The sequence below is a fragment of the Candoia aspera genome, chromosome 8 (genome assembly GCF_035149785.1).
Source record: "Candoia aspera isolate rCanAsp1 chromosome 8, rCanAsp1.hap2, whole genome shotgun sequence".
In the NCBI taxonomy this organism is placed as follows: Eukaryota; Metazoa; Chordata; class Lepidosauria; order Squamata; family Boidae; genus Candoia; species Candoia aspera.
The window spans coordinates 69,559,237-69,586,377 of NC_086160.1; the positions used below are offsets into that span (position 1 = coordinate 69,559,237).

At 41.8% G+C, this 27,141-nt stretch overlaps 1 protein-coding gene across 1 annotated transcript; it reads right to left on the reverse strand.

Annotated features, from left to right (window-relative positions):
• Nucleotides 1–410: 410 nt before the first annotated feature.
• On the reverse strand, nt 411–27,141 carry LOC134502404 (protein FAM47E-like). The gene is made up of 9 exons (XM_063310742.1): nt 27,058–27,141; nt 26,790–26,875; nt 25,865–26,249; nt 20,798–20,952; nt 19,713–19,863; nt 15,424–15,603; nt 14,285–14,437; nt 13,103–13,186; nt 411–524 (listed from the first exon to the last, which is right to left on the reverse strand). Exons 1-9 carry the CDS (start codon nt 27,139–27,141, stop codon nt 411–413), a joined length of 1,392 nt encoding a protein of 463 aa, XP_063166812.1.

Genomic DNA, 27,141 nt, shown 5'->3' on the forward strand with positions numbered 1-27,141 from the left:
TACAACAGCCACCTGTAGGGAACACGTGAGAATCAAGCATGGATTATAAAACAAGAACTTTTATTAAGTATTGCCAGTGTTAAAACGTACTACATGGATTTTTCTCATTGTGTAACATTGTAAATGTTACTTTCGCATTTAAAATAAATGTCCTCCTAAGACATACTAGTCTGAAAAACTCTTTCCATTCCCATATAATGAGCAAGGACAATCATTTCATGGCCAAACTATTTGGTCCTATGTTGCTTTCCCTCTATTTCCTTGGCTTATTTCTCTCTGCATTTGACTGTGACTGACTCAGCAGTTGCTAAGGGAGAGAAGTGGGAATATACAAGAGCTCTGACGATGGGTGGCTTTCTGACTTGGTTTTACAAAGGTTAAAACTAACACCAGTGGAGCAGAATAGAAACTTAAATGATTGAGGAAGAGGGTACTTTAAAGCTTTCAAGGACCTTCCTGGATAAATATTCACTGTCTTCTGCTACCTTGTCAGAACGACTTGCAGCCAACATCTGCAGAAGAAACTGAAACACAGAAACATAAACAGTTCTTCAAATCATATACTTTTCTCAGTATAATATACACAGCACTATGTTTTGTGGGTATTATAAGTCACAGCTTATTTCTTTATGAGATATTCATAATGCACACTCATAGCCCACTGTGACACCAAATATCACAATGATAGACAAATGGTGGGTGGGCAGGTAGGCTGATAGCTGGAAGATGATAGGTCAGCATGAGCAAGTTATGCTGATGATGTGTTGAATTTACAACCCTGAAAATACTATTAATTCATATGTCCCCAACCAGCTTGGCCAGTGATCAGGATGATGAGAGTTGTGACTCAACCACAACTGGGTGATCTCAAGTTCCCTGCTCTGCTTTACAGCTTTGGAAAGGCATGGTCACTCTTCAGCCAAGATAGTTCTAAGTAAACAATTGTGGTGACTCAGTCCTGAACATCTCTGATGCTTAACTGATATCTGAATGTGAATCCACATTAGGAGAGCATAGCCATGTTAATGTGGTGGAAATGGTTGAGAAGATTTATAATCCCAGCACAGAACTTTCTCTCTCCCCCCACCCCCTAACAATTTATTGTTAGTCTCTAATGTTCTACTCTGGGCTCCAAAGAAAACCAAATGGGTCAGTCAGGATAACCACTATTGTGTTCAGTTTTTACTCCAAGGTTAAGAGACATGCTAATGGAAACCAGCTCCCAACAAACCCCTACCCAGATTGATACCCAAGTATTACCTTCAGTTCTCAACATACTGTTTTTAACTGAAATATATTGTATAATCTAACATGGCTCTGGGAAAATCCGTGTCTGCATAGGCCCACCACCTTTTGTTGGCTTTGGGGAGGAGACTTTTCAAAAATGGAAAAGCTAAGCAGAGCCACTTTCGTACTACTTGGTTATCTTCTGACAGATTTTTTTTCTGACTGAAGTGATTTGTCTGTGTATGTTATGGGGAGGGAGGGATTATTAACATGTTAATGATATCTTCTCTACTACAGATTGAAACAGTCCAGGATAAATTTTACTGCATGGTTCTACCAAATGAAATAGATTGAAGAAGAGTACAGAGCAGCGATGGAACAAGTCAAGAAAATTAATGTAGACTCCTTCGCAAAGATTGTCTGGAATATAGCTTATTCATATCGGAAGTCACACTACCATGGAGGATTAGTTTTCATTTCCAGATGTATAGGGGGAAGGCAAACATCCCCCTGAACTGCTTTATTTTATTCTCTGTAGCTTCTCTATGTCACCAACTTTTTTGCTTTCGGTTTTTGATCTTACTTTCTCTCTTGTGTTGAGATTTTGGCTCTCCCTGTTAATTTACCATAACTTTTGCATTTGGAAACAGCTTTGTCCTTTCCTGTGCACTGATAATGCTGATAGAGAGGAGTTTGGGAAGGAAAGGAGAAGATTTGGCATAAAACATTGATTAATCCTAACACACACACCCTTAACTCCTGGTTTCTGTTGCTAAGTACTGTTGCCTTTGAAATTGATAGAGAGGTAAGATCTAGAGCAGTGATTCTCAACCTTGGCAGCTTTAAGATACGTGGACTTCAACTCCCAGAATTCCCCACCTGGAATTCCTTTACTGGCGGGGTCCGTGGCATGCCCTCTCTGCATGACCGGGTGGGGCAGGTCGATGTTAGGGGGATGAGGTGGTCCCTCAGGTAACCTGGCCTCATGCCACGTAGGGTAGTTTTGCAGCTTTTTTGCTGTTTTCCGGCAAAAAACATCCATTGGGGAAGCTGGATTTGTTTAATGACCATGGTGATTCACTTAAAGACCCATGATTCGCTTATGACTGCCATAAAAATGGTCGTAAAATTGGCTGGTCATGCGGTGACTTGACTTACGACCACCATGACTTATGATGGAAATTCCAGTCCCAACTATTATTGTAAGTCAGGGACTACCTGTATGGCTTTGTGATTGACCAGTTTAAGATGCAATTCCACGCAAACTTGAACTGAATGGGACACCTGCTGTAAATGTATAGAATTGCATTGCTAAATGACATATTTCATTTCTCAGCCCAAGCTCCAAAACACCTCCAGTTGAATCCAATATGAACTTGACATTTAACTGCATTATTGCTTCTTGTACACACACATATATTTATTGTGATTCAAATCTAACACAAAAAGTGGAAGTACAAAGTAGAAAGATTACAAGAATGGTGCAAAACAAAAAAAAAACCTCTTTAAGCTACCATGTTCTTGTTTTATTTATTTATTTATCTATCTATCTATCAAATTTTATCACCGCCCATCTCCCCCACAGAGGAGGGACTCTGGGTGGTTAGTGTGTGGAAGACTATAACTTTATTTTCCTTGTGTCTGCCAGAAGTTTTGCAGTATCCTCAGAACATTGCAGATTAATGCCTTCCGGCCAAATCCTCAAACAAGTCTCTTCAAAAAAGAAAAAAAAACCCACAAAAGATCTGGACATGATTATAAAGAGAATCCCTTAAATCTGAAGCCCTAACATGTGGGGGACCTCAGGGCTCAACATTCTCACCCTTCCTGTTTAATATCTACGTGAGACTGCTGGGTGGGGTATCAATACACCAACCATACTCAACTGTACATCTCAACCCCAGACCAACAGGGCAGTGCTGTCCAGGTCTTGTCCAAGTGGCTGGAGGTGGCGGGGATGATAGGAATGAACAGCTCAAGCTCAGCCCTGAGAAGACTGAGTGGCTGTGGGTTTTGGGACCTCCTGGTGCTAGGAATGTCTCATCCTGAGCCCTGAAAGGGGTTGCACTTCCCCCTTTGGGACTGGGACTCAATATGGGGCTCCTGCTAGAGGAACAGGTGGCAGCTGTGGCTAAGGAGGCCCCTGCCCAAACCCATCTTACGCACCAACTGTGCTCCTCCCTGGAGTGGGGGCCCCTTCACTCATGCTTTGGTTGGGTTGTGTGTGGATTATTGCAATGGGGCTTCCCCTGAAAACCACTCAGACGCTGCAACTGGTTCAGAATGCAGCAGCACGAGCCATTATGCCCCGGCTTCCTGAGCTACACGGAGTACTAATAGAATTCTGGGCGTGATTCTGGCGCTGGCTAGCACTGAGAATTCGTCAGATGATGACCTATGCTATAAACTAGATTTAATGAGCACCTAGTTCGCCCTGTTAGAATGCTTTGTAACTTGAGAGTTATAGTCTTCCACACATGAACCTTTTATGCTCCCCTATACCCATCTAATGCTCCTACCCCTTCTTTTACACTCCTTTAGGTTCTCGCTTTTTATATATACTTTTAGTTTTTAATTCGTATAAATTTTATTACCTTCTAGTTTTTCATAATTGTAGATTTAGATTTTTATTTTTACTCTCGAAGTGTCCCTTATGCTTTTTTAATGACTGTAGCCCACCTTCCCTGTGCTGATCTATGACTGTAATAAAGATATGATTTGATTTTGGTGCTGGTTATCGCCTGTGAAGCTCTTCATGCACAGGGTGGGTTATCTGAAGGACATCTGTCTTCCATAGTTTCTGCTCATCTGGTATGTACAGGCAGAATTGGCATGCTCTGGTCCCCTCCATTAAGCAATGCCATCTGGATGTGTGCCTTCTCTGTCACAGAGGCTGCCCATTGGAACAACATCCCCCTCCCCAAGATTCATCTGACCCCCCCACCCTGACCATGTTTAGAAGATCCTTAAAAACTGGGCTCTTCCCCAGGCCTTGGCTAGACTGAGTGGTGAGTCTGGATTCTGCACTGTTCTTAGAACAGATGGTTTTTCTTCTGGGCATCCTTTTTTTTCTTGCATTTTTTTTAGTAATGATTTTATTATTGTATGCCACCCAGAGTCTTTATGGAATTGGGTGGCAATATAAATTTAATAAATAGCCCAAATAAATAAGTAAAACAATATAGACCAAAGGTTCTATTTCTTTGCAATGACAAATTCTGTTTTCTAAAGGATTTTTATTTTGGTCTCCCAAAACTACGAAGATAAAAGCATTTGGTCTTGCTAAGTACAGTATAATGCACTGATTGGAAGTAATATGAATCTATAGGAACCTGAACAAGAAAGTTACTAAATCTTCAAATCAACATGGGAAGAAACATCTTCAGGGATATTGCTGCACCAATTTGTCAGTTCTAGTAATACACTGAAGCAGTATATTCTTGGATTTATGAAATCTATTTAATGTAATCAGAGGGATGAATTACTTTCCATTTATTTTTCTTTTGATGATTCATCATTCACTAATATAATACTTCATTTTGGCCTATAGACTTGCCTATTCACTACTATGTACTATTTGTTTTACAGTTCACAGATTTTAATCTATGAATAACTGTGCCAGACAGTTAAGAAGGAAAAGTTGTCCCTCAGGCGACTACAAAGACATATTCCATGTTATTTTCTTGACAACAGAGAAGAAGTGATGTGTCATTTCTCTCTTCCAAGGTATTTTTCAAGCACCCAGTCTAATCAGATTTCCTCATGGCTTCTCATCCAAGTTCTAATTGGGTCTTGCTCTGCTCACCTTTTTCAAGCAGGACAAAGTTGGTTAGATGCTGCTCCCTGGTGGGACAATTAGACATTCCCTAAGTTGTTCTGAAAAACCTTGGAAAGATTTCTTTCAACCTTATTTATTTCTGCAGTCTAGACTATGACCTAATATAATAGCTGAGACAGGGATATAGCCAGAGTGACATTCCCAGCAGCAGATAGGCATTGTCCTTCCCTAATCTGGAGTTCCTAAAAGCTGCATTTCCATGCTCAGTTTGAACAGGATAAAACTGAAACCCAATGCCCCAATATTTCAACTGAATACCGTACTCTAGCATATGTCCATCTGCTTACCACATACATTTCAGGGCATAGCTAGAAAATCATAAAATGTTTGCTTATTATGGCTAATTTTGTTTCTTAGTATGCTGAGGAGGCAGGTAATCAAGTGCTAATCAGCCCATCAGATGCTTCTGAAAGTGGAACTGCATACATTTGCATTGTTGTTTATTCGTTTAGTCGCTTCCGACTCTTCGTGACTTCATGGACCAGCCCACGCCAGAGCCTCCTGTCGGTCGTCAAAAACCCCAGCTCCCCCAGGGACGAGTCCATCACCTCTAGAATATCATCCATCCACCTTGCCCTTGGTCGGCCCCTCTACCTTTTGCCTTCCACTCTCCCTAGCATCAGCATCTTCTCCAGGGTGTCCTGTCTTCTCATTATGTGGCCAAAGTAGTTCAGTTTTGCCTTTAATATCATTCCCTCAAGTGAGCAGTCTGGCTCTATTTCCTGGAGGATGGACTGGTTTGATCTTCTTGCAGTCCAAGGCACTCTCAGAATTTTCCTCCAACACCACAGTTCAAAAGCATCGATCTTCCTTCGCTCAGCCTTCCTTATGGTCCAGCTCTCGCAGCCATATGTTACTACGGGGAACACCATTGCTTTAACTATGCGGACCTTTGTTGTCAGTGTGATGTCTCTGCTCTTAACTATTTTATCGAGATTTGTCATTGCTCTTCTCCCAAGGATTAAGCGTCTTCTGATTTCCTGACTGCAGTCAGAATCTGCAGTAATCTGATTTCGGTGTTGTCCATCTGGGGAAGTCCATGTATAAAGCCGTCTCTTAGGTTGCTGGAAGAGGGTGTTTGTTCTGCAGAGTGAGTTGTCTTGGCAAAATTCTATCAGCCTGTGTCCTGCTTTGTTTTGTTCTCCCAGGCCATGCTTACCTGTAATTCCAGGTGTCATTTGACTGCCCACCTTAGCATTCCAGTCTCCCGTGAATACATTTGCATACAACAGAACTAAAATACCCTGATCTGCCAGTTTATGAGAAAATGCTGGCCATGTAAAAGTGTGCTGAAAAGGGTGGGAGAAAGCATACTTCTCTGACATAATTCAGCAGCAGAATTACATGTCTAACATTATACAGACCTTATTTATTATCCTTTCATACCACTTCTTAAGGAACAATAGGTGTGGTTCAAAATACAATTCAATCCCACTTCCTTCTAGCACTGAAGATGTTGCCTAATTGGGCAATGAAATGTCTGCAAGCAAACCACCAAGCTCAGAGAGCACCAAGGACTCCTCAGTTCAACCCTGAGCTAATCTCTTCTATTGGTTCAATTCAAAGTGTATTACAAAACTAATACTTATGAAACCTTTTAAAACATAGATTAAGATATATATGGGTACGAAATAAATCAACTTTCTCCATCTGATCTGACCAAAATTCAGAAAAGTCAAAGTGCCAGAAAACTTCAGGAGAACATAGAAATCTTGCCTATATTTTTCAGTCAATTGTGGAGAGGTCAATAGGACCTACATGTTGTGAGGAAGTTTCCTTGCAAGGGGATTGTGATGTTCCAAGGGACATACAGCTCACAATTCAAACCACTCAGATGCATTATTAGTAAGCTACAGCCAAACTGGGCAATAACATCACACTTTCTCAAGCACTGGGTGACAAGCTCATGGTTGCATACAGACAACCACCCAACCTGAAGCAGATTCTTACAAGCAACAAGAAGCAACAGGACACTGATGCTAGCATAACTGCAGCCCTTTCAACAAACCCAGATGTTTATTTTGCTTCCAGAAGTGCTGTTGTAAAATTTATAGGTTCCATCATAGGCAGTGGCCTAAGAAAAACAATGAACAAAACAATCTAAGGAATGTGGCCTTGGATGTGGAAAGACCAGGGAATGACCCAGTTTGAAATCAAACCTAACTAGCCCAGAAATTAGGTGAAATTTGGCACATCAGGCAAGACTGACTTAGCCCAGCAACAACCAATGAGGCACAGCAAGGGCTGAAAGGGAGAACACAGCTATAAAAGCAAGACAGGAAACTAGTTAGGAAATAGCAGATGTACACACAACCTCTGAAGCTGCAGATTGTTTCCTCCATACCCCTCAGATTCCTTAGTCAGTTGTTCGTGGAATTCTTCTGAGTATGTGAGAGAGGCTTCAGCAAAGGATCTTTACCTTGTCATGGTGCCGGAGCTTGAGCACCTCAATGATGCCATGAGCTAAACCGTGAAGGGCCACCCAAGACGGGAAGGTCATGACAGAGAGGTCAGATTAAATGCGATCCGGGGGGAAGGTAATGGCAACCCACCCCAGTATTCTTGCCGTGAAAACTAAATGGATCAGTACAACCAGAGATATGTTGGTATACCATCGGAAGATGAGACCCCCAGGTCGGAAGATGGTCAAAATGCTACTGGGGAGGAACAGAGGATGAGTTCAACTAGCCCCAGACGTGATGACGCAGCTAGCTCAAAGCCAAAAGGACAGCTAGCAGCCGACGGTGCTGGTGGTGAACGGCGAATCCGATGTTCTAAGGATCAACACACCATTGGAACCTGGAATGTAAGATCTATGAGCCAGTGTCCTAACAGTGAGAATCACAATGAGATGAGGAGTAGTTCTCTAGTGTTTATTACTGCTACATAACAGAATCCTAACAAACTGAATAAGCGTGGGAAAAACCGAGACATATAAACCCCAAAAGCTAAGGCGGGCCTGATCTGTGTCTTTGAATGGCTGCTTAATTCCTCAGTACTACGCATGCTTTTTCCACCCTGGATGGGAGCCCCTTCCTGCTCGCCATCCTTACTCATGACAGCCAGGGCAAATTGGATGTGGTTATTGGTGAGACATCAAGATTAAAGATAGACGTTTTGGGCATCAGTGAACTGAAATGGACTGGAATGGGCCACTTCACATCAGATGACCACCAGATCTACTACTGTGGACAAGAGGACCACAGAAGAAATGGAGTAGCCTTCATAATTAATAGTAAAGTGGCTAAAGCAGTGCTTGGATACAATCCAAAAAACAATAGAATGATCTCAGTTCGAATTCAGGGCAAGCCATCTAACATCACAGTAATCCAAATATATGCCCCAACCACAGATGCTGAAGAAGCTGAAGTAGAGCAGTTCTATGAGGATCTGCAGCACCTACTGGACAACATGCCTAAAAGAGATGTTATTTTCATCACGGGAGACTGGAATGCTAAGGTGGGCAGTCAGATGACACCTGGAATTACAGGTAAGCATGGCCTGGGAGAACAAAACGAAGCAGGACATAGGCTGATAGAATTTTGCCAAGCCAACTCACTCTGCAGAACAAATACTCTCTTCCAACAACCTAAGAGACGGCTTTATACATGGACTTCACCAGATGGACAACACCAAAATCAGATTGACTACATCCTTTGCAGCTAAAGGTGGCGGACATCTATACAGTTGGCAAAAACAAGACCCGGAGCTGACTGTAGTTCAGATCACGAACTTCTTGCACAATTTAGGATCAGACTAAAGAAATTAGGGAAGACCCACAGATCAGCTAGATATGAGATCACTAATATTCCTAAGGAATATGCAGTGGAGGTGAAGAATAGATTTAAGGGACTAGACTTAGTAGATAGGGTCCCGGAAGAACTATGGACAGAAGTTTTCAACATCGTCCAGGAGGCGGCAACAAAATACATCCCAAAGAAAGAGAAAACCAAGAAGGCAAAATGGCTGTCTGCTGAGACACTAGAAGTAGCCCAAGAAAGAAGGAAAGCAAAAGGCAACAGTGATAGGGGGAGATATGCCCAATTAAATGCAAAATTCCAGAGGTTAGCCAGAAGAGACAAGGAATTATTTTTAAATAAGCAATGCGCAGAAGTGGAAGAAGACAATAGAATAGGAAGGACAAGAGACCTCTTCCAGAAAATTAGAAACATTGGAGGTAAATTCCAGGCAAAAATGGGTATGATCCAAAACAAAGATGGCAAGGACCTAACAGAAGAAGAAGAGATCAAGAAAGGTGGCAAGAATATACAGAAGACCTGTATAGGAAGGATAACAATATCAGGGATAGCTCTGTGTGGTCAGTGAGCTAGAGCCAGACATCCTGAAGAGTGAGGGTGAATGGGCCTTAAGAAGCATTGCTAACAACAAGGAAGCAGGAGACAACGGCATCCCAGCTGAACTGTTCAAAATCTTGTGAGATGATGTGGTGTTGGAGGAAAATTCTGAGAGTGCCTTGGACTGCAAGAAGATCAAACCAGTCCATACTCCAGGAAATAAAGGCAGACTGCTCACTTGAAGGAATGATATTAAAGGCAAATCTGAAATACTTTGGCCACATAGTGAGAAGACAGGACACCCTGGAGAAGATGCTGATGCTAGGGAGAGTGGAAGGCAAAAGGAAGAGGGGCCGACCAAGGGCAAGGTGGATGGATGGTATTCTGGAGGTGACGGACTCGTCCCTGGGGGAGCTGGGGGTGTTGACGACCGACAGGAAGCTCTGGCGTGGGCTGGTCCATGAAGTCACGAAGAGTCGGAAGCGACTGAACAAATAAACAACAAATGTGAGAGAAGAAGGTGTGCAGGTGAAAGTGCTTAAACAAAACTTGGCTATATTGTACTTAGTAAAGCTAGGGGGTTAACCAGGAATTATCTATGTGCTCTCTGAGGACTCCACAGTTGAAGCCTGAGCTACGTATATTCTCTTCTACTGGACTTCTCTATGTGCTGTCTTGTCACTGAGAAGTTATGGTTCTGTGTGTGTTCCCCACATAACCCACCAACCAATTACCAAGGCTACTTCTCCAGCAATCTCAAGATGCTCATTCCTGGCTGTTCCCAAGCCCTGGAGCATTTACTTCAATGGGTGGTGCAAGGGAGACTGATTGACGGTAAGTCAGATATGACAACCCATGTTAGACAACTTCAGTGGAGGAAAACAGAGATCTTCTGGGCCATCTTCTATAAAAGATAGGAAAACACTCACTGAAGCAGAACCATGGATTCCCAGTTCTGCTAATCAGTCCAAAAGGACAACATGATCACCAATACCTATTGATCGTGTGTTTATTATTTATTTATTTATTCATCAAATTTATATGCCCATCCATCTCACAAACAAGTGACTCGGCAGCATACAACAAGGCTAAAAAACCATTAAGATATACAGAACAGTTATTATTATTATTATTATTATTATTATTTTAAAAACTATAAAAACACAAGGCTAAAAAGAGAACAAATATTAGGCTAAGCGGTTAATAATAATGAAGCCACCTCAGTATCTCACCAGTCCCCTGAGGTCCCCAGGCCTGATGGCACCACCAGGTTTTGAGGGACTTCCAGAAAGTCAATAGGGGTGGAGCCAGCCTCACTTCGGGGGGAGGAGGATGTTCCATAAAGCAGGTGCCATGGCAGAAAGGGCCTGCTGCCTAGGACCCACCAGATGTAGCTCCCTAGCCGATGTGACCTGTAACATGCCCTTTCTGGTGGGATGAGCAGATGTAATCAGGGAGAGGCGGTCCCTCAGATAACCCAGCCCCATGCCATGTAGGGCTTTAAAGATCAAAACCAGCACCTTGAATTGGACCCAGAAGCAGGCTGGTAACCGATGCAGCTCGTGGAACAGCGGTGTGACTTGTGTTGTTTTAGAAACACACATAACTGCCTGCACTGCTGCATTTTGCATCAGCTGAAGCTTCTGGATAATCTTCAAGGGCAGCCCCATGTACAGCGCATTACAGTAGTCCAGCCAGGAGGTGACTAGGGCTTGAGTGATCATGAGTAGATTTCCCAACAGTGACTATCAACTGCTAACATGGCCAAGGCAATTTTTGTTCATGTGGCTTGATTTACACTTGTCATCATTGCTATTTTCCACTGCAATGTTTTACCCTTCAGAAATAAGTGGCATTATGTCCACATTTGCCACTAAGTAGCAAATAAACTAACACTCCTTGTAATTCCTAAGTACAACTGTTAGGAATTACCACAGTTAAATCTAACTGTTTCTGCAAAATTTATCTGATATTCTTGTTGATGAAACAATGATGAAGATGATGACTTAAATCCCTCCTTTCGTTTAGGAATTCAAGGCAGTGTACACAGTGCTTCTCCCTTCTATTTCTTAAGTGTACTCTTGCACAAAGTATGTGTGTCTGAAATCTAACCCACAAAGTGACCTTAAAAACTACAGTATCTGTGGGTGTAGTATATGTGGCCTGAATGCCTGTTTTCTTTGGAGGCACGTGTGTGTGTGTGTGTGTGTGTGTACACTTCTAAGAGGACAGGAGCTGCTAGGTAAAAGGTTATTCATCCTTAGCATCCTGCCCTTTCTTCTGTGCTTTTTCCTAAGGGCACTTTGCAAAGATTTACTTAATGCTTCAGGAACCAGCCTTGTAACAATTCCTGCCAACAAATCCCCTACTCAGTTCCATAAGTGTTCAGAGCCCTAAATGCCTATGTACTTTAGCACTCAGCAGAATACAGAAGCAGAAGACTGAACTACAGAATGCCAAGGCTTACTGTAACTTAAAATGAGGATTCTAAAATGGAGAATTGGTTTAGTTCATGGTGCTTTCCCCCCCCCCCCCAAAGCTGGTGAAGCCTTTTTGGTCAGAGGCAATAGTAGAGCTAATGCATGTGATGAGATCAAGGGGCCAAGCTGTGAATCAAGAAGTCCCTGGTTCAGTCTTCCCTCTACATCAATCAACTGACTGGGTGACTTGAGTCAGCCTGCAAGAAGAGAATAATAAAACTGGCCTACACTACAAGGTTCTTGAAAGAATCGGTGTGAAAGTTCTAGTGCTATTACGCGGCGCTCCATTTTCAAATTGCTTTAAAAAGCTGTCTGGGCCTGTGTTCAAAGAACCACCTGGTTGTCCTTAAATTCAGAATAGCATTGCACCTGCAGATCCCTAGCAAACTGGCATTTCCTCCTCTTGCCTTGATTTTCAATAAAAGCATGATTCCCTTCCCCATGTTTCCCTCCTGGTAGAGGTTTTGTTTTTATTCCCTTCTGTCCTTCATTTGGATGTCACAGTCCGAACAGTTCTTGTTAAGGTTAAGTGAGTTGCTCTTGAAATGATGTTCACTATGAGAAAGATGGGGGTAAGGACCTGTTAAATGCTTGGAGGCTGAGAAGCAGGTCCTTTGTGATTTGTCTTTTGATTTCAGAGCAGCCACTTGGAAAGGTCAGGAAAAGTCCTCCTGGCTAAAATGTCCTCAAATGCCCAAAGTACCATCAGTTCCCTTCCTGCTGCTCACTTCACTCTTTCTCCAAATCTGATTGGACAAAACAAGCTTTTAGGTCAAGTTTAGCTTTTGCCTGAACAACAATCAGCCTTGACCATGTTTCCTTGGCCCTGGTGCTTACACCACCTGTGGCCCAATGCATACTCTTCCTAATCGCCTAGTCTGCCTTTGGATGGGTTTACAACAAGGTTGACAAAATTCATGTGCTAGAACAATGTACTCAATAACCTCATTCACCTGGAACCACACTATACTCAGAGCATTAGACCAGGCCTGTAAAAGCCTGTAAAATCCATCAGACTGAATATAGCCCATTGGACCTGCGATCAGAGTAATATTAAACTTGCTTTTTCTGTTTAACTGGAACTATGAAGACAAGAGGCTATCCAACAGCTGGCAGGCCAGCAAGTAGTCCACACTGGTTTGGGACCCTGGCAGTCACAAATGTAACCACTCTAAGGTAGATAGAATAACACTGCCTCCATAAGGCTTCAGGGAACCAAATTCCAATGTCACTTTGGGATCAAATCCATGGAGTTCACTCACCTCAGGCTTCCTGTAGCCTTTCATTTCAAGGAATCGTTCAAAGGCGTACGTTCCATGAAGTGGTGGTTCCTGTACTCCCTTGCCCTGCAAGAGATTTTGTTCATTTCTCACGTCAAGGGAAAATTTAATTTCTCTTGGCGGATAACATTGAGAGAAGACAGTCTTCCCAGGAAACATCCATCTCCAAATCTTGATCTCAAGATCTGGGGCCAAAAGGACCCAATAAAGTATAGTTGATCATTGTTCCCCCAGAAATATGATAGGAAGCTCACATAAGATTAGCCTGTTACATATTTACATACACACATACACAAGGAAAACGTAAGAACTTCATCAGCCTCCAGTGGTATCATTCAGAGAAACCTGTCTTGGATTAAACATTTACACCTTGGTGTTCATGGAGACAAGGCTATTTCTCACAGATACAGTTTCATCTGAATAAATAAAAAAGCAAAGGGGTTTCAGGGCAACTCTTCACAAATAAAATAAACAGCATTTCTCTATATTATTTTTGTGCAGTGACCTGTGATTTGCTTTCATATTTTAAAACTTGGGTGCCTTAGAAGCTGTAACAAGGATTAAGCCCATTTTGAAAGTAATCCTGGTGACCTTGGTATATTTTTACTGGTGGTGGTATGGCAGGTGGAGTTTCTGGTAGTGGGGTTGCTGCTTTTTGAGATGTGTTAACATATATAGTTAACACATCTCAAAAAAGTTTGTTGCACCACCTTTTTAACTACCAAACTTTGGGAAATCATACCTCAGTTGATCAGCAGTGTGAAATCAATTTTTAGCTGGGCTATTTCAACAGGGTTTTGGGGACACAGAAACCAGTTTTGGGTTACCGATAGCTTATGGGGTACCCTAGTTTTTATTTCAAGTTCCCTGCTAAAGCACGAAGGACAGTTCTTCCATCATCTCATATGTGTCTCCAACGGCCCAGAAGATACTTCATAAAATTGGGGAACAGTGAATATTACTGCCCAAAGAAACTGCATGTTCCCTCCTCCAATACCCCTAAAGAATTTGAAGGGCAAATCCAAGATAGAACTGGGAAAAAAAATAAGTAATTAAAAAAAAAACTTTAAAACAGGCCTAAAACACACACTAGGAGTAGTGGAGAGGACCAACAACAAGGGGAGCCAACAATGTGGAATACAACATAGAGTGCTCTGATGTTACCTTTTGGGCAATCTTCTTCCTGACGTTCAGAAAGACTTTCAGACATTCAGGAATTTCTTCCTTTTCAGTTACTCGTCTCTTTTTCCATTTCTTGGGAGGGAGGTACCAGGCTCCGTATTTAATCTTTTCCCATTTGGGCTCAGAAGGTGTTAGCTAAAGACAACAGATACCAGGCTTGTTTCTGCAGTGTCCTGGTCATTTTATAAAGATGCATTTTCTGCAGTAATAGTACTAAGCAATTATCAAGGGCATGTCCAGACAGACAGTCTTTCAGCTGTCCAAGGGTTGCACAATCAAAGACTGGAGCCGCTTCCATAGTTTACGAGCTGCAAATGGGGCATGCTTATGCTTTTGAGTCTGTGGGGGCATCCAGAGAGCTGGGGAAACTTGCTGTTCTCCAGACTTTGGTTGTTCTGTCCAAATAACCACCCTATAGTCCAGGCAATGAGTGATGCTGTCCTAACAGCAGTTTACTGTGGGGGGAAGTTAATGTGCAGTATGTGCAGTCATTGGTGGATTTCCCTGCCAGTGAAAAGGCAATCACTTTCCTTAACATGGAGTAGGGTAGACAGATGGCTGCCATCTGTCAAAACCTGATCTCATCTCTCTTTGTAGCACCTGATTTACTGGGGTGGGGTGATGGAAGCTGCACCCTCATCCATCAGGCACCGGAGAGGTTCCCAGTAGAGCAGGAAATGTTGCTCTCTGCTTCTGCTTTATTGGGAAGCCCCTCTACCGTGGAACACCACCCAAAGGAGAAAATAGCATTTGCCATCCCACAGGGCCTCTTTCAATTCAAGAGAATGCCTTTTGGTCTACATGAGGCACCAGCTACATTCCAGAGTCTAATGAATAAGATCCCACCTGTTCAAGGGGAATGGTGTGTTGGTATCTAGATGATATCCTCATCTATAGCAAGACCTGGGAAGAACACCTCCAACACTTGAGGTTAGTAATTGGCAGCCTAAGAAAAGCTGGTCTAACCATACATCCTGAGAAGTGCCATCTGGGATATCAAGAAACCCGATATTTAGGGTCCCTGGTTGGAACCCATGACATATGTGACATGCATGTTGAATCCCTAAATAATTATCTCAGTATCTATTGCTATTCAGTTCAATTCATTTTGGTTGCCTTACCTTTGTGGAACTCCTAACTCTCTTCCGGGCTGGGACCTTCCCCAGGTATTGTCTTAGCTCTGCTGGTATTTGATAGAGCTCCACTATTTTAATGGGTGCTGCTGTCTTGATATCAGTTTCGTAACTCGTGTCAAACAACTTCATGATGGTGCCTTCGTCGATGTTATACTTTTCACCTCCCTGGAATAGTAAATCAGGAATACACATTCGGGCAGCACTGCAAACACTGAGTCTCTACAGCAGTGTTTCTCAACCTTAGCAACTTTAAGATGTGTGGACTTCAGCTCCCAGAATGGGAGCATGGCTGGCTGGGGAATTCTGGGAGTTGAAGTCCACACATCTTAAAGTTGCTAAGGTTGAGAAACACTGCTCTAGAGGAAGTGTTTCAGCAAAGCAGCAAGTATCAGGAGCTGGAACTGGCTGCTCTAGCAAATAAACTAAGTCCAGTGTAATCGAAGACAATTATTAGACATTTGAGCAACCAATCCTGGACTCAGCTTGAAAGCAGAGCTGAGCTCCACTTCTGGTGACTACAAGGACATACCTGTGTAGCCAGTGGCATTTAAGGTGGTGGACAGATCAAAACCACTAGGTGGTGGATGGAGCATTGCAATGCAAGTCCTATCTCTTTGGTCTGTACACATGAAGACCTGAAATGGGCAGGGTTTGCATTATGACACTCTGCCCATCTTGCTGATTCTGACCTGCCCAGTCCAGCAGACATCACTACATGTAGCTTTCTTCTTGACAACAGGACAGAAGACACACGTTACTGCCTTTTTTCCAGAATATTCTTTGACTTCCCAATTTAGTTTACAACTTGATGTTTCTCAATGGTTTTCCACCCAAGCATTAACCAGATCCAACCCTGTTCGGCTTTACTGAGATCAGCCGAGATCCCATCGTCAAATTCTGCTAAGTATGGCAAGAAGATCACAATCTTTTATGACGCACGCTATTTACATATACAGTATCCAGTCACAGCAGTTTGTTGCCGAAATAATTCTGACCTGTATCTCTCAAATAGCAATATATATTTATTACAGCAGTTAACTTTTATAGAAGGCCGGAGTTAATGATATCAAGAAATACTGCATTTTTATATACTTTTTAATGAATTCCCATGTTTGCATTTGGTGAGTGGCCAGAGACTTGCCTTTGCCACTGCATCCAGCTTTTATTGGATATAAACCCACAGAAGTTGCTTTGGTGGTGGCTGCTCTGGAATAAAGGCTTCAAGATGAGAGTTTGAAAATGACCAGAGAGAGCTATCTTTGTTCCAGTAGGTACCAGACAGATCATGAAGTACAATTAGAACTAGTCAGGAGGCCAATTAATTTTTTAAAAACTTGAGACAAATCGTTTGTTGTTGGCTGAAGGAAGGAATTCCAAGCAGTGAAATAAGCTAAGTGGGTCGATTTGTCTGTAAGAACTGTACTGGAAAAAGATTTGAAGGCCCACGTTCTTGGCTGGGGATGGCCGAAAGGTCACCTTGCTGTGAGGATGTGGATGAAACTTAATGCAAGCAGCAGAGCCCAGCACCAGAAGAGTTCAGGCAGGAAACTTGACTACAAGGAACTTTAATAACTGCCTGAAAAATCTGAAACATCCTAGAAGCCAGAAGCAGAAAGAGCTGGAGGCAGAGGAGATCTACTTTACAGCATCTGTTCCTGGTTTTAAACTAATTTAAGCTGGGATTGAGTTTATGAAAATTTGTTTGAGGGGGAAGCTACTGGCAACAGTGGGAGATCCTCTCAGGAATGATGATCAAGCATATTTAAGTACACTTATGCAGTCTTAACCTATGATTTGAAAACCGCTCTTTGAAACTGACACTCTGTTATTCCCGTTTGCAAATACTGTTCTTAATAAATAGTTCAATTTTGTTTCTCTTATAACACTGTCTAATGGTGGAATTACTCTCATACCTATACTGAGGGCATTGCTTAAAGCAATGGTATGTGTTCTTGTTTAAGTCCTTTCAACAGTGTGCTACAGAAAAAAAAGGGGGGGGGGTTGCTGGTATATATGAGTCAATATTTGCTGAGAGCACCATTCTTTCCTTTCCAGCTATTGTGGGGTTCACAAGAGCATGCCATGACTCTTGTGCAGAATAACCTAATACTTCCATCAGTGCTGAATCATCAAGCCTCTTTAGAAAATCCTTTCCCATTTCCTCTTTTTTTTTTTAGCCAGTTGCAACAGTTTCAAAACAATGTCAACATTCCCATTAGCATATATTTCTGCATTCTGATTTCAGCAGGAATACGCAGCGCTACTTCTGCTTAATGCACAAGCAAAAGAGAACCAAGATAAACGTGACAATGCAAATGTGGCAGGTAGGTTGCGAGAATCAGTGATCCTCTGACTTGGGGAAATGGTTCAAAAGTCAAATATTTCCTAATACTTCATTACATTAAGGTCAGACAGGAATAAGTAGCTTTGGGGTAGAACGTCCAGAAGAGTCTTTCAGCTGCCTTCTAAAGTTCTATAGTAGAGACCTGCTGAAATTTGGTGTGGGAGTGGGCTTAGCACATGTTCTCATACCTGAGAGCATATGTAAATGTGAATCAAAATCACTCCTCCTCCATTAGACACATCTGCTTGTCATTACTCTGGGTTAAAAAACTGGATTTTTAAAAAAGAAAACTACAAACTTAATGTAAGATTCAGGAAGTGTTGGGGAAAGAAGCTAGTGTGGTGAGAAATATACCTCTGTGCATCTTATGGGCAGTGTTCCCTTCTCAAAACCCAGCTCCTGTCATGAAGGAGGAAGCAAGAAACAAGAGGCAGAGCATGTCTACTCCATGCAATTCCTCAGTATCTGATGACTGGTAGTGAAAAGCATTGGGCCGGATTGTTCTGATCTTGCACATCAGTGATACAAAACACAGGGAAAGTACACGATACCCCTCTCTGCCCATCTGGTGTGCCAGCCCAACTTCTAAGTGCTAGACCTCTAGCATGTGTTGACTTAAATGATGCAATGCATTATCAGATGTTCTCATGGAAAATGACTGCATAAATGTAAGGACTTGTCCTTCTGGATCATATTGTAAAAATAAGGTTTCACATGGACTTCCATAAATATTAGAACCGGGGCAGCTGTACTTAATGAGAGAGACGGTTAGGCCAGCTCTTTCCTTCTGCATTCAGAGAGACCACAGAAATAACCCTATCTAACCCGGGTGATCTGAGAAAGTAATATATTCTCTCTGTATTGTTTGATCTCAGATATAAAGGCTGCCATATGATGTTAAATTCTTGTTTATTGGGAGGTAAATATGCATTCATGAACAGATTTACTGAAGGAGGTCTGAATTAAATTTGGACCAATGTCCACTTCATTGCCACCCATTGATCCTCCATATTGTTTCAGTGATTGCACAATGGAAAAATCACCATTCCACACAAACTGTATATTGTGTAGCAGGTATAATTGTGATGATTAACAACTGAATGGGAAATAAAATAAAATAAAATAACTTTAGAAGGAGAGAGCATCAATACTTCTGTGTATGTGGGGATGTGTTCAGCCAATTTTGCCCTAACAATATGCCACATAAACCATATGGCTATATACTTCCCTAAATCATTCCAGGCAAACTAATGTACTTGTGGATGTCAGAAACACCAGTGATCCATACTACAGTAAATTACAGATTTTATCTAAACTAAATCAAGCTACGCAGAACAAATAAACAAGTTGCTGAACTGGAGCACTTTGGACTTCAGAATTGGTGTCTTATTTTTCATTTTATATATTGCCTTTGAGTCAGTGTTGACTCATGGACAAGTCCCTGCAGTTTTCTTGGCAACTTTTTCAGAATGGTTGGCCCTTGCCTTCCCCTCCCTAGGGCTGAGAGAGATTGGCCAGCCCATGGTCACCCAGTTGGCTTCTATGCCTAAGGCAGAACTAGAACTCAGATCTTCCCACTCTTACCACATTACCCACTAGATCAAACTGGCTCTCTTGTATTTTTCATTACCCAATATTAAAACAACCCTATAAAATTTGGGAGTAACTCACTGTACTTAGAAAAATATAGCACTCCCTGAAAACTGCAGTTCTAGCCCACACTCTAACATACTCCAGTCTTAGGAGCACAGTACTCTATTCTCCAGCAGCCATTGCAGTCTTTCTGAAAATAATCAGTTTATTCTTTATAAAGGTATCAAACCAGGGGCAGAGCAGGGTGTGTGGGTTTGCTCGCTGGGTTTACATTGCCTGCTTAGTTGCGGTTGTGGCTGTTTTCATTCAGCTGATTTTGATGATGCTTCTTACTTACCATTGCGTTGACCCATTCACAAAACTCCTTTGTTACACGCTTGACATTCTTATCCAGGGGAGGAATGTAAGCTATCTGGGCTGCTTGTTTTCTCTTGGCCACCTCTTTTTCGCTAAACCAGGTGTACGGGTTCTTGCTTTTGCGCATCCAGCTGCAGATGCAAGAAGTGCAGAATCAGTCATCAAAATAAAACAAAAATGCCAGAGTATAACAAAGGGAACAGGCTTGTGCACTGCCCCCCCCCACACCTTTTACACTTCCATAAATCATTCCTATTATCAATATATATATATATATAAGTCCTATGAGAAACACATTTGGCTTTATTTCCCATATTTTACAACATGCTGGAAAGTACATGTCCCTTTTTTTAGAATAAATATATGCTATAAAATTAGACTATTATTATTATTATTATTATCCTTATTTACTACTGTACATCTTTTCCTCTTAGTTTTTTGCTATTGTCCTTGTTCCATCAGACCAATAAGTAACTGACAAGCTTTTCAGATCCTGGCAGGATTTGAATTAGTTTGTTCTGCTGCCAATAATAGGTGTCTTATTAAGATTTTATCATGCAACTGCTAATTTTAACCCTGACGATGATTTAACAGTGCTCATGAAGGTGTTTGACCTCTTGTCTAGTAATTCTATGCAAATACCATCTCCCAGAAAGGGATAATCTTTTCACAACTCACAAGTGCCCTGGCTGAAAGTTTTCCAGGTTACGGAAGGCTTAGCAATTTGGGTTGCAGAATGGACTGGACAGATGAGAGTGGATTTATTAAGAGGGTGCATCACAAGCAAAGGTGTCCTTTTAATAGCACGGCTATGCTTCTGAGATATATCTTCCCTCTCTCCAACCTAATACACAGATTAGATACTGCATGAATGTAATCTGGGATGAACATCTGAGGCACACTCTGATCATATGGGAAGGGTACAGTCCAGAAGTCAATGCCACAGGAGTCCAGCTCCTTGTTCCTTGTCACCTCACCCCATTGCAAGGCACAAGCGCTCCATATCACTCGGCTACAACATGGGAATTGGGTCACCTTATGCATTTCACTTATTTCAGTACTCACGGAAGGGTGGAGCTGTAGCTTCTATTTGGGTTCATGTCATACTTCAGATGATGCTGAGCAGGGGAAGGAATGGTCACATCATCTTTGCTATAATTAAGGGATGTTCTCGTCAGATGCATCTCAGGATCCAGGAGCTTCACAACATCATGGAAAAGCTGAGGGTACAGCAAGAGGCAACACGTTTCTCCTGTCTGAACAATCTCAAATTTCATGTAAGAAAAAAGCGCAGCAGGGTCTACCAAGGAGCAAAGCCAGACAGCCAATGCAAAGAACACGCTGTTGTTGCAGGTCCCATTCTGAGATGGGACCAGACAAAGGCAAAGACACTGAATAACTAAAGCCAGATGAAATAAAGAGTTTGGTCAGAGGTTTAGGGGTCTCTGTTTTCAGGAGTAGTTGGCTTTCAAATCTTACAGTTTCTATTCCTTTTCTTGCCTAATTTCTTACCTATTGTTTAAGCCTTATCCTTTTAATTGCTAACTATTTTCTTATTTTATGTAGCACTTAAGCCTAGATTACAATGTCTTCTCATAAAGTCTGTCGCCTTGCTCTCATGGCCACTTGCGTGGCCTCACTGATACTGGGTCGGGCTTAGTCTGTGCTGCAAGCCAAACCTTCAGTGCAACCTGGTGCCTCTCTTCTGCCAGGGCTCAGTGGTCTGGCTTTAGCATCTCAAAACTTGCCCATGCTCTGGGTTCCAAAGTTGTCTGCCTCCAGGGCCCTCTTACTCTGCCACCAGCCCTTGCTGGGCTCCTGTTAGTTGCTGGCTGGCCACAACTAACTTTTGTGGGGCTGAGTCTGGCCCAGACTTCCAAGGCCCTGAACCCCCGCTAACAAATAAGCCTCCAGATTTGTATGACTTCTGTTTGCTGATCTGTCTTTCCCCACTGCCAATGCTGCTGTGGTGGCCACATCTTTCACCATCAGCACCACTTCCTGTCCTCCACACTGCCAATGTTGCAGGTTCTTCCTTCCTGCAGCCTTCTCAGGACTTCAGCAATCCTTTCTTCAGTCTTCTCTGTTCTTCAACTCTTTGCTCTTCTCTTCTTCCTAACACTGTCTTACTGGTCCAGCAAAATCCCTTTTTAGAAATCTGGCTTTCCTGATCCTCAATCGCAGAGACCTTGAAGGTTGTCCTTCTTTCCACATACCACCCCCCACCTCTTAAGGTAAGGGTCAAGGCAAAGTCTAGAGCTAGTTCAGCGTTTCTCAACCTTGGCAACCTTGAGATATATGGACTTCAACTCCCAGAATTCTGGGAGTTGAAGTCCACACCTCTTAAAGTTGCCAAGGTTGAGAAACACTGAGCTAATTATTTAGTCTTTGGTGATGTTGTCTTTGCACATAGCAATTGGGGGAGGTGGGGTGTTCCAAATTTTAAGAGGAAATCTACAATATAATTCTGTTTGCCTGGTCTATGTTGGAAGGGGTGGTGAATTTGTAAGACTGTAAAAGTCAGATCCCACCAGGTAAGGCATCTATTAGTGTCCTTCATTTCTTTAGCCATAGGAGCGGTGAGGGATGTAAGAGTTGGTTTTCAAACCTAAGAATTCAGGCAACTGTTGTATAAACAACCCACAGCTGCAGGCTCCTCCTTTATCAGAAAAGAAACTTGTCTCCTCTCCAAGGAGACATTAGGCTGCAAGAAAAAAATTCAGAAAGCCCCTGCCCTCATGGACACATAGATATATTGGTTCTAAATTGGAAGTAGCTTAGTTGCTGGAATTCCTGTATTATTATTACTTTCATCTTGATGAATCTTGCTAGAGGTAACTCTGTGAGGTTGGTGTTTGGGAAAAAATACTTTACTTCAGGTAGCTACTGAAGGTCCGAGAGGTGATCAGTTCAGATCATGTGAATTCCCTGCCCACAAAACATACTGAGTTTGCTTGAGGGCATACGTGTCCCTTTCAATATGGTGTTTCCTTCCTGTAGGTACTGTAGGCATTTTCCCAGAGAAATATAAAATTGGATGTTCTTGATTTTGAAGCTTTTCTAGCAACACCATTCCTCATTCATTATCATTGGGTGAGTCTACGTGTAGAACAAAAGGAGGAGTGACGTTTAATCCTTCCAGTACAGGGTTAGAGCAAAACACATGTTTTAAATCATGAAAAGCTTCCTGACAATCTGCAGACAGTGAATTATTAATTTTTTTTGATTCAGCCTTTTTTGTTAAATCGGCAAGCACTTGAGCTGTGCCAGAGAACTGTGGGATGAAGCAACTGTAGTAACTTTTTAGTCACCAAAAATGAACATAGGCCTTTTTTTTTTTTTAATTTGGGGAGATTACCATTTATATGACTACCATTTTTTGGCTTCTTGGTTACTAACTATAAAGGCCAAATATTTCAGTTCTAGATGACTTTTTGTTGGTTGATAGCTAACTGCTTCTGGAAGGTCAGCACTACTTTTTCTAAGTGTTACAAAAGTTCTTCCCATGTGGTGCCATAAATAATAATATAATCTAGGTAAGCTTCACAGTATTGTCCTCCTTGGAGAATTTTATCCATTAATCTTGGGGAGGTGGCAGGAATCTAGTCCAAATAGTAGCTCTACAAATTGGAAAAGTGCTTGAGATGCTGCCAAGTCTGATTTTATTTTGAACTTTTTGTCTAAAGGGATTTGCCAACAACCTTTTGTTAGATCGAGGGAAGGTAAGTATTATGCTTTTCCTAGGTTATTCAAGAGGTAATAAATCTTGGACACGGAGTAACTGTTGGACTTTGTAATGTGGTTCAGCCATTTTAGACCCACACAAAAAATGTACTTCTGTATCAGACTTGGGTAAAAGGACAACAGGAGAATTCCATTCTATTTGAGATGGATCAGTGACGCCTTATTTTAACACATCCTGTTTGAGTGTTTCCTGCAAGTTTTTTCAAATTCCCAAAAAGTTTGTGCTTCTCCAGTCATTTACATTCTACTTTTTCTTTTCATTTTTTCTTCAGGCCTCTGCTCTGTTCTTCTGCACCAGCTCCTCCCTCCTCCTCAACACCAACCTCCTAGGCCAAGCCCCTTTGATAAAGGACTGGTTACAATAATCCAATCTAGATGCTGGGGAAGGAAGACTGTGGGTGCTCCTGCCATCACATATCCTTTCTACGACAGTCACAAATATGTAAGATTTATTAATTTCAGGGACCTTAATAATGATATTGAACAACTAGGCCTGCAACTATGCTAAGGACTCCCTTCTGTGCCTATTCAGCTAATGAGCATTTTAGCAAAGCATCTAGGGCAGTTTATATGTAAAATTACAATCACAAACAAAACATAAACTGCATATTAAAAATGAATTCAATGAATTAAAAGCCCAGGGGAATAAAAACATATTTGTTTGACACCAATCAAAGAATTTTGATATCCTTCTTGGATGATTAGGACACTGCCACAGAGAAGCTGCATTTTCTGGTCACCAACTGCAACATGGCAACGTCTGAAGAGGATGCTGACATTAATTTGGGTGCTGAGGATCTAAAGATCTACAGTAAATATCTTTAAAGAAAAAAAATCAACACTTCGAATTGTATAAGAACCAGTCCAGAAGTCATAGAAGTCTAAAGTTGGAAGAGGTATTTAGGACGGATGTCAAGTTTAACCCCACTACTACACTGTTCCCATGAACCAGACTGTCCAGTTTATGGGGCCCGATTAGGTCTACCAAGCCAGGGGATTCTCATGCCTCATGTAATTATACCCAGAACAGGCTGAAAACTTTAGCTAAGCCCACAAATCTCCTGCTTAGCTAAACAAAACGAAGCGTTGCAAGTGCAATAATTAATTATTCATTCACTTGTAAATCAGTGTTCTATATGAAAATGTATACAGGGAAGAAAGTGTACGTTGGCCATATTTTCTTTCAGGGAAGATTCTCTGGTAGTATTAATATTTAAAAAGTCCCAAATGAATTAACAAGGAACTGTGAATTTCCTGGAAGGTAATCTTTGGAACCACCTTACTAAGTAGTATTCAAAACAACCTTGTAATTAAATACTAGGTAGCAAGAGGCAACTGTGAATCGCATAAAGGGAATTTAACAAGTTGGTAGAAGAATGGAATACTTCTAACCAGGATTGGTTCTATATCTTTTTTGCCTTTATGTATCTTGGGTTTATGTTAATTTAGTGGCTTGATAACATGTGTTAATCATAGTTCAATAAAAAAAATAACCTGGATCGGTTAAAAAACACTAAGATGGTGGCCACCACCAAGGGACCAAGACCTGCATGATGCACATGAAAAAGGGCCGGGCTTCGGTCACATTTTCATGACTGCCATTGGACTGTTTTGATACCTCTCACAGTCACCCCTGACTTCTACCATGGAATTAAAGCAGCAGGCTCCAGTTCTCATTTAGGCACCACTGACCGGGCTCAAACCTGCTTAACTTGGGAGAAGTAACTAGATCAGTGTTTCTCAACCTCAGTAACTTGAAGCTGTGTGGAACAACTCCCAGGATTCCCTGGCCAGCATGCTGGCCGGGGAATTCTGGGAGTTAGTCCTTACAACTTCAAGTTGCTGAGGTTGAGAAACACTGAACTAGATTAAGTGTCTTCAGACTATGCCTCTGAGAAGTTTCTAGTCTATTTGTCCCTTAATTTTATGCATGACCGTAGTCATGTGTAAAAAAAAACAACCTTATGCATACCAAATGAAATGCAGGTCTACTTCAAAGGTATAACTTCCTATAGGGCTAATTAATTTAAAAGCAGCTGAACCATGGAGCTCTACCCATCTCTGTTCTTAGACTTCTAATTGATCTTGCAGAACTTGGGACCAAACTGGAGGTGCCAGAGAGTTCATATATAAATACTGCAAGCAAACGCTTCAGAAGATATCAAGCTCAGCATTTGCAGAGTAAAAAATAAAAATGAAGGGAAAGTATTACAGCAAGAAGCAAACTAATGTTTTTGTTTGTAGAACCCACACCAAGAAGTTGTCCTGCTTTTCTTGGCTATATGTGGTCTAATGTGAGTGATACAAACGGAAAGGCCAAGGAACTTGAATCTCCAAAGGGTAAATATGATTGAATATGCATGGTGGCAAAGGAGAGATTCATTTTACCTCTGGAGGCACGCTCTCTTCCAGATGAGGATAAAGTGCCAGTGGGTGTTGCATCAGGCAGTGCTCAGTCTGGGCAATGTAGTCCTTCTTGGCTTTCTGAGTTGTAGTGAGTTTGGAGTAAACAACGTTGCTTTTACTCAGCAAGTCTCTGGATTTGTAAGGTACCATCTGTGAAGCATCGGTTTTCTTATAATGTAGGATTATTGGGATAGGCCCTTTTGTGCCTTGAATTATTATGTTGTCGGAAGGTGGAGGGCACCCATTTCTGAAATCATCCAGGCCACTTTTCAAAAATCTCCATCGCTGGCTGTTGAGAGCATCGGAGAATCTCTCTTTGTTACTGACTCGTTCTTGAAAGCACTTGGAAGGTAATTTTTCCTTATACCTGGATGGAAAGAGTTACAGCCAGCACTTAAAGCAAATGCATCTTGGTTAAACAGTTCTAAAATGAGCTGGGAATCTACTAGCTTTCTTTATAATATTCACTTCATCAACATTTTTTTGTTTGTGTTCTGCCAAAGGACATATAGCTAGTCCTCGTTTGGTGACTGCCTGGTTTAGTGACTGTCCAGTTACAGTGGTGATGAAAAAGTAACTTTGGGACCAATGCGCACATTGATGACCTTCACAGGTCTGTAAAGCAAAGGAAAGCTGAAGGAAGATTGTAAGCACAGTTGCGGTTTCATTTAGCAAATGCTTCACTTAACAACCAAGTTGCCAGTTCCACTTGAGATCACTAAATGAGGACTATCTGTATTTCCACTTACTATTCAAGATGCTCCTGTCCAAGGTATTCAGTCTGGGCTACAAGCTACGATTGGACGATTCCCCTGCAGCTGAGCCCACCCTCCCTGCTGTTCCAGGAAAGCATCTGCCAATTGCTTTGCTTCCTAGGGCAATTTGGACCTATATACATACAACTAACCTATGGGCTGTTTTGGAAATGGGGTAAAATCCTTCTACTTCAGGTGACTGGAAAATGATGAAACAGTGCAACAGTGCATTGCTGGACTTTAAAAAAAAAACAACACAGAGAAAAAGTATGAAATTCAAGGAAAGAAAAATAGTAATAATTTTTAAAAAAACACCCTTTCTGTTGGGTTTCAAACCAGCAACTTTATTTTTAGAAGTCACCATATTTAAAACTAAAATAATCTGCTAACATCTGCTGCAGGCATAGTCTTGTAACTTACAAGACTAGGATTGTCAGGGCATACGTGGTGAAGGCAGGGGAGGCAGTTACCCCATAGGCAAAGGGCAGCACTGTGCTCCTCCAT

Coding starts and splice junctions, on each gene's coding strand:
- LOC134502404 (XM_063310742.1), bottom strand. CDS start 27,141: ATGGAGGAGCACAGTGCTGCCCTTTGCCTATGGGGTAACTGCCTCCCC. Junction 26,250..26,789: donor ATTTCCAAAACAGCCCATAG/GTTAGTTGTATG, acceptor CTTTCCATCCAG/GTATAAGGAAAAATTACCTT. Junction 19,864..20,797: donor AGCTACAGCTCCACCCTTCC/GTGAGTACTGAA, acceptor TTGCATCTGCAG/CTGGATGCGCAAAAGCAAGA.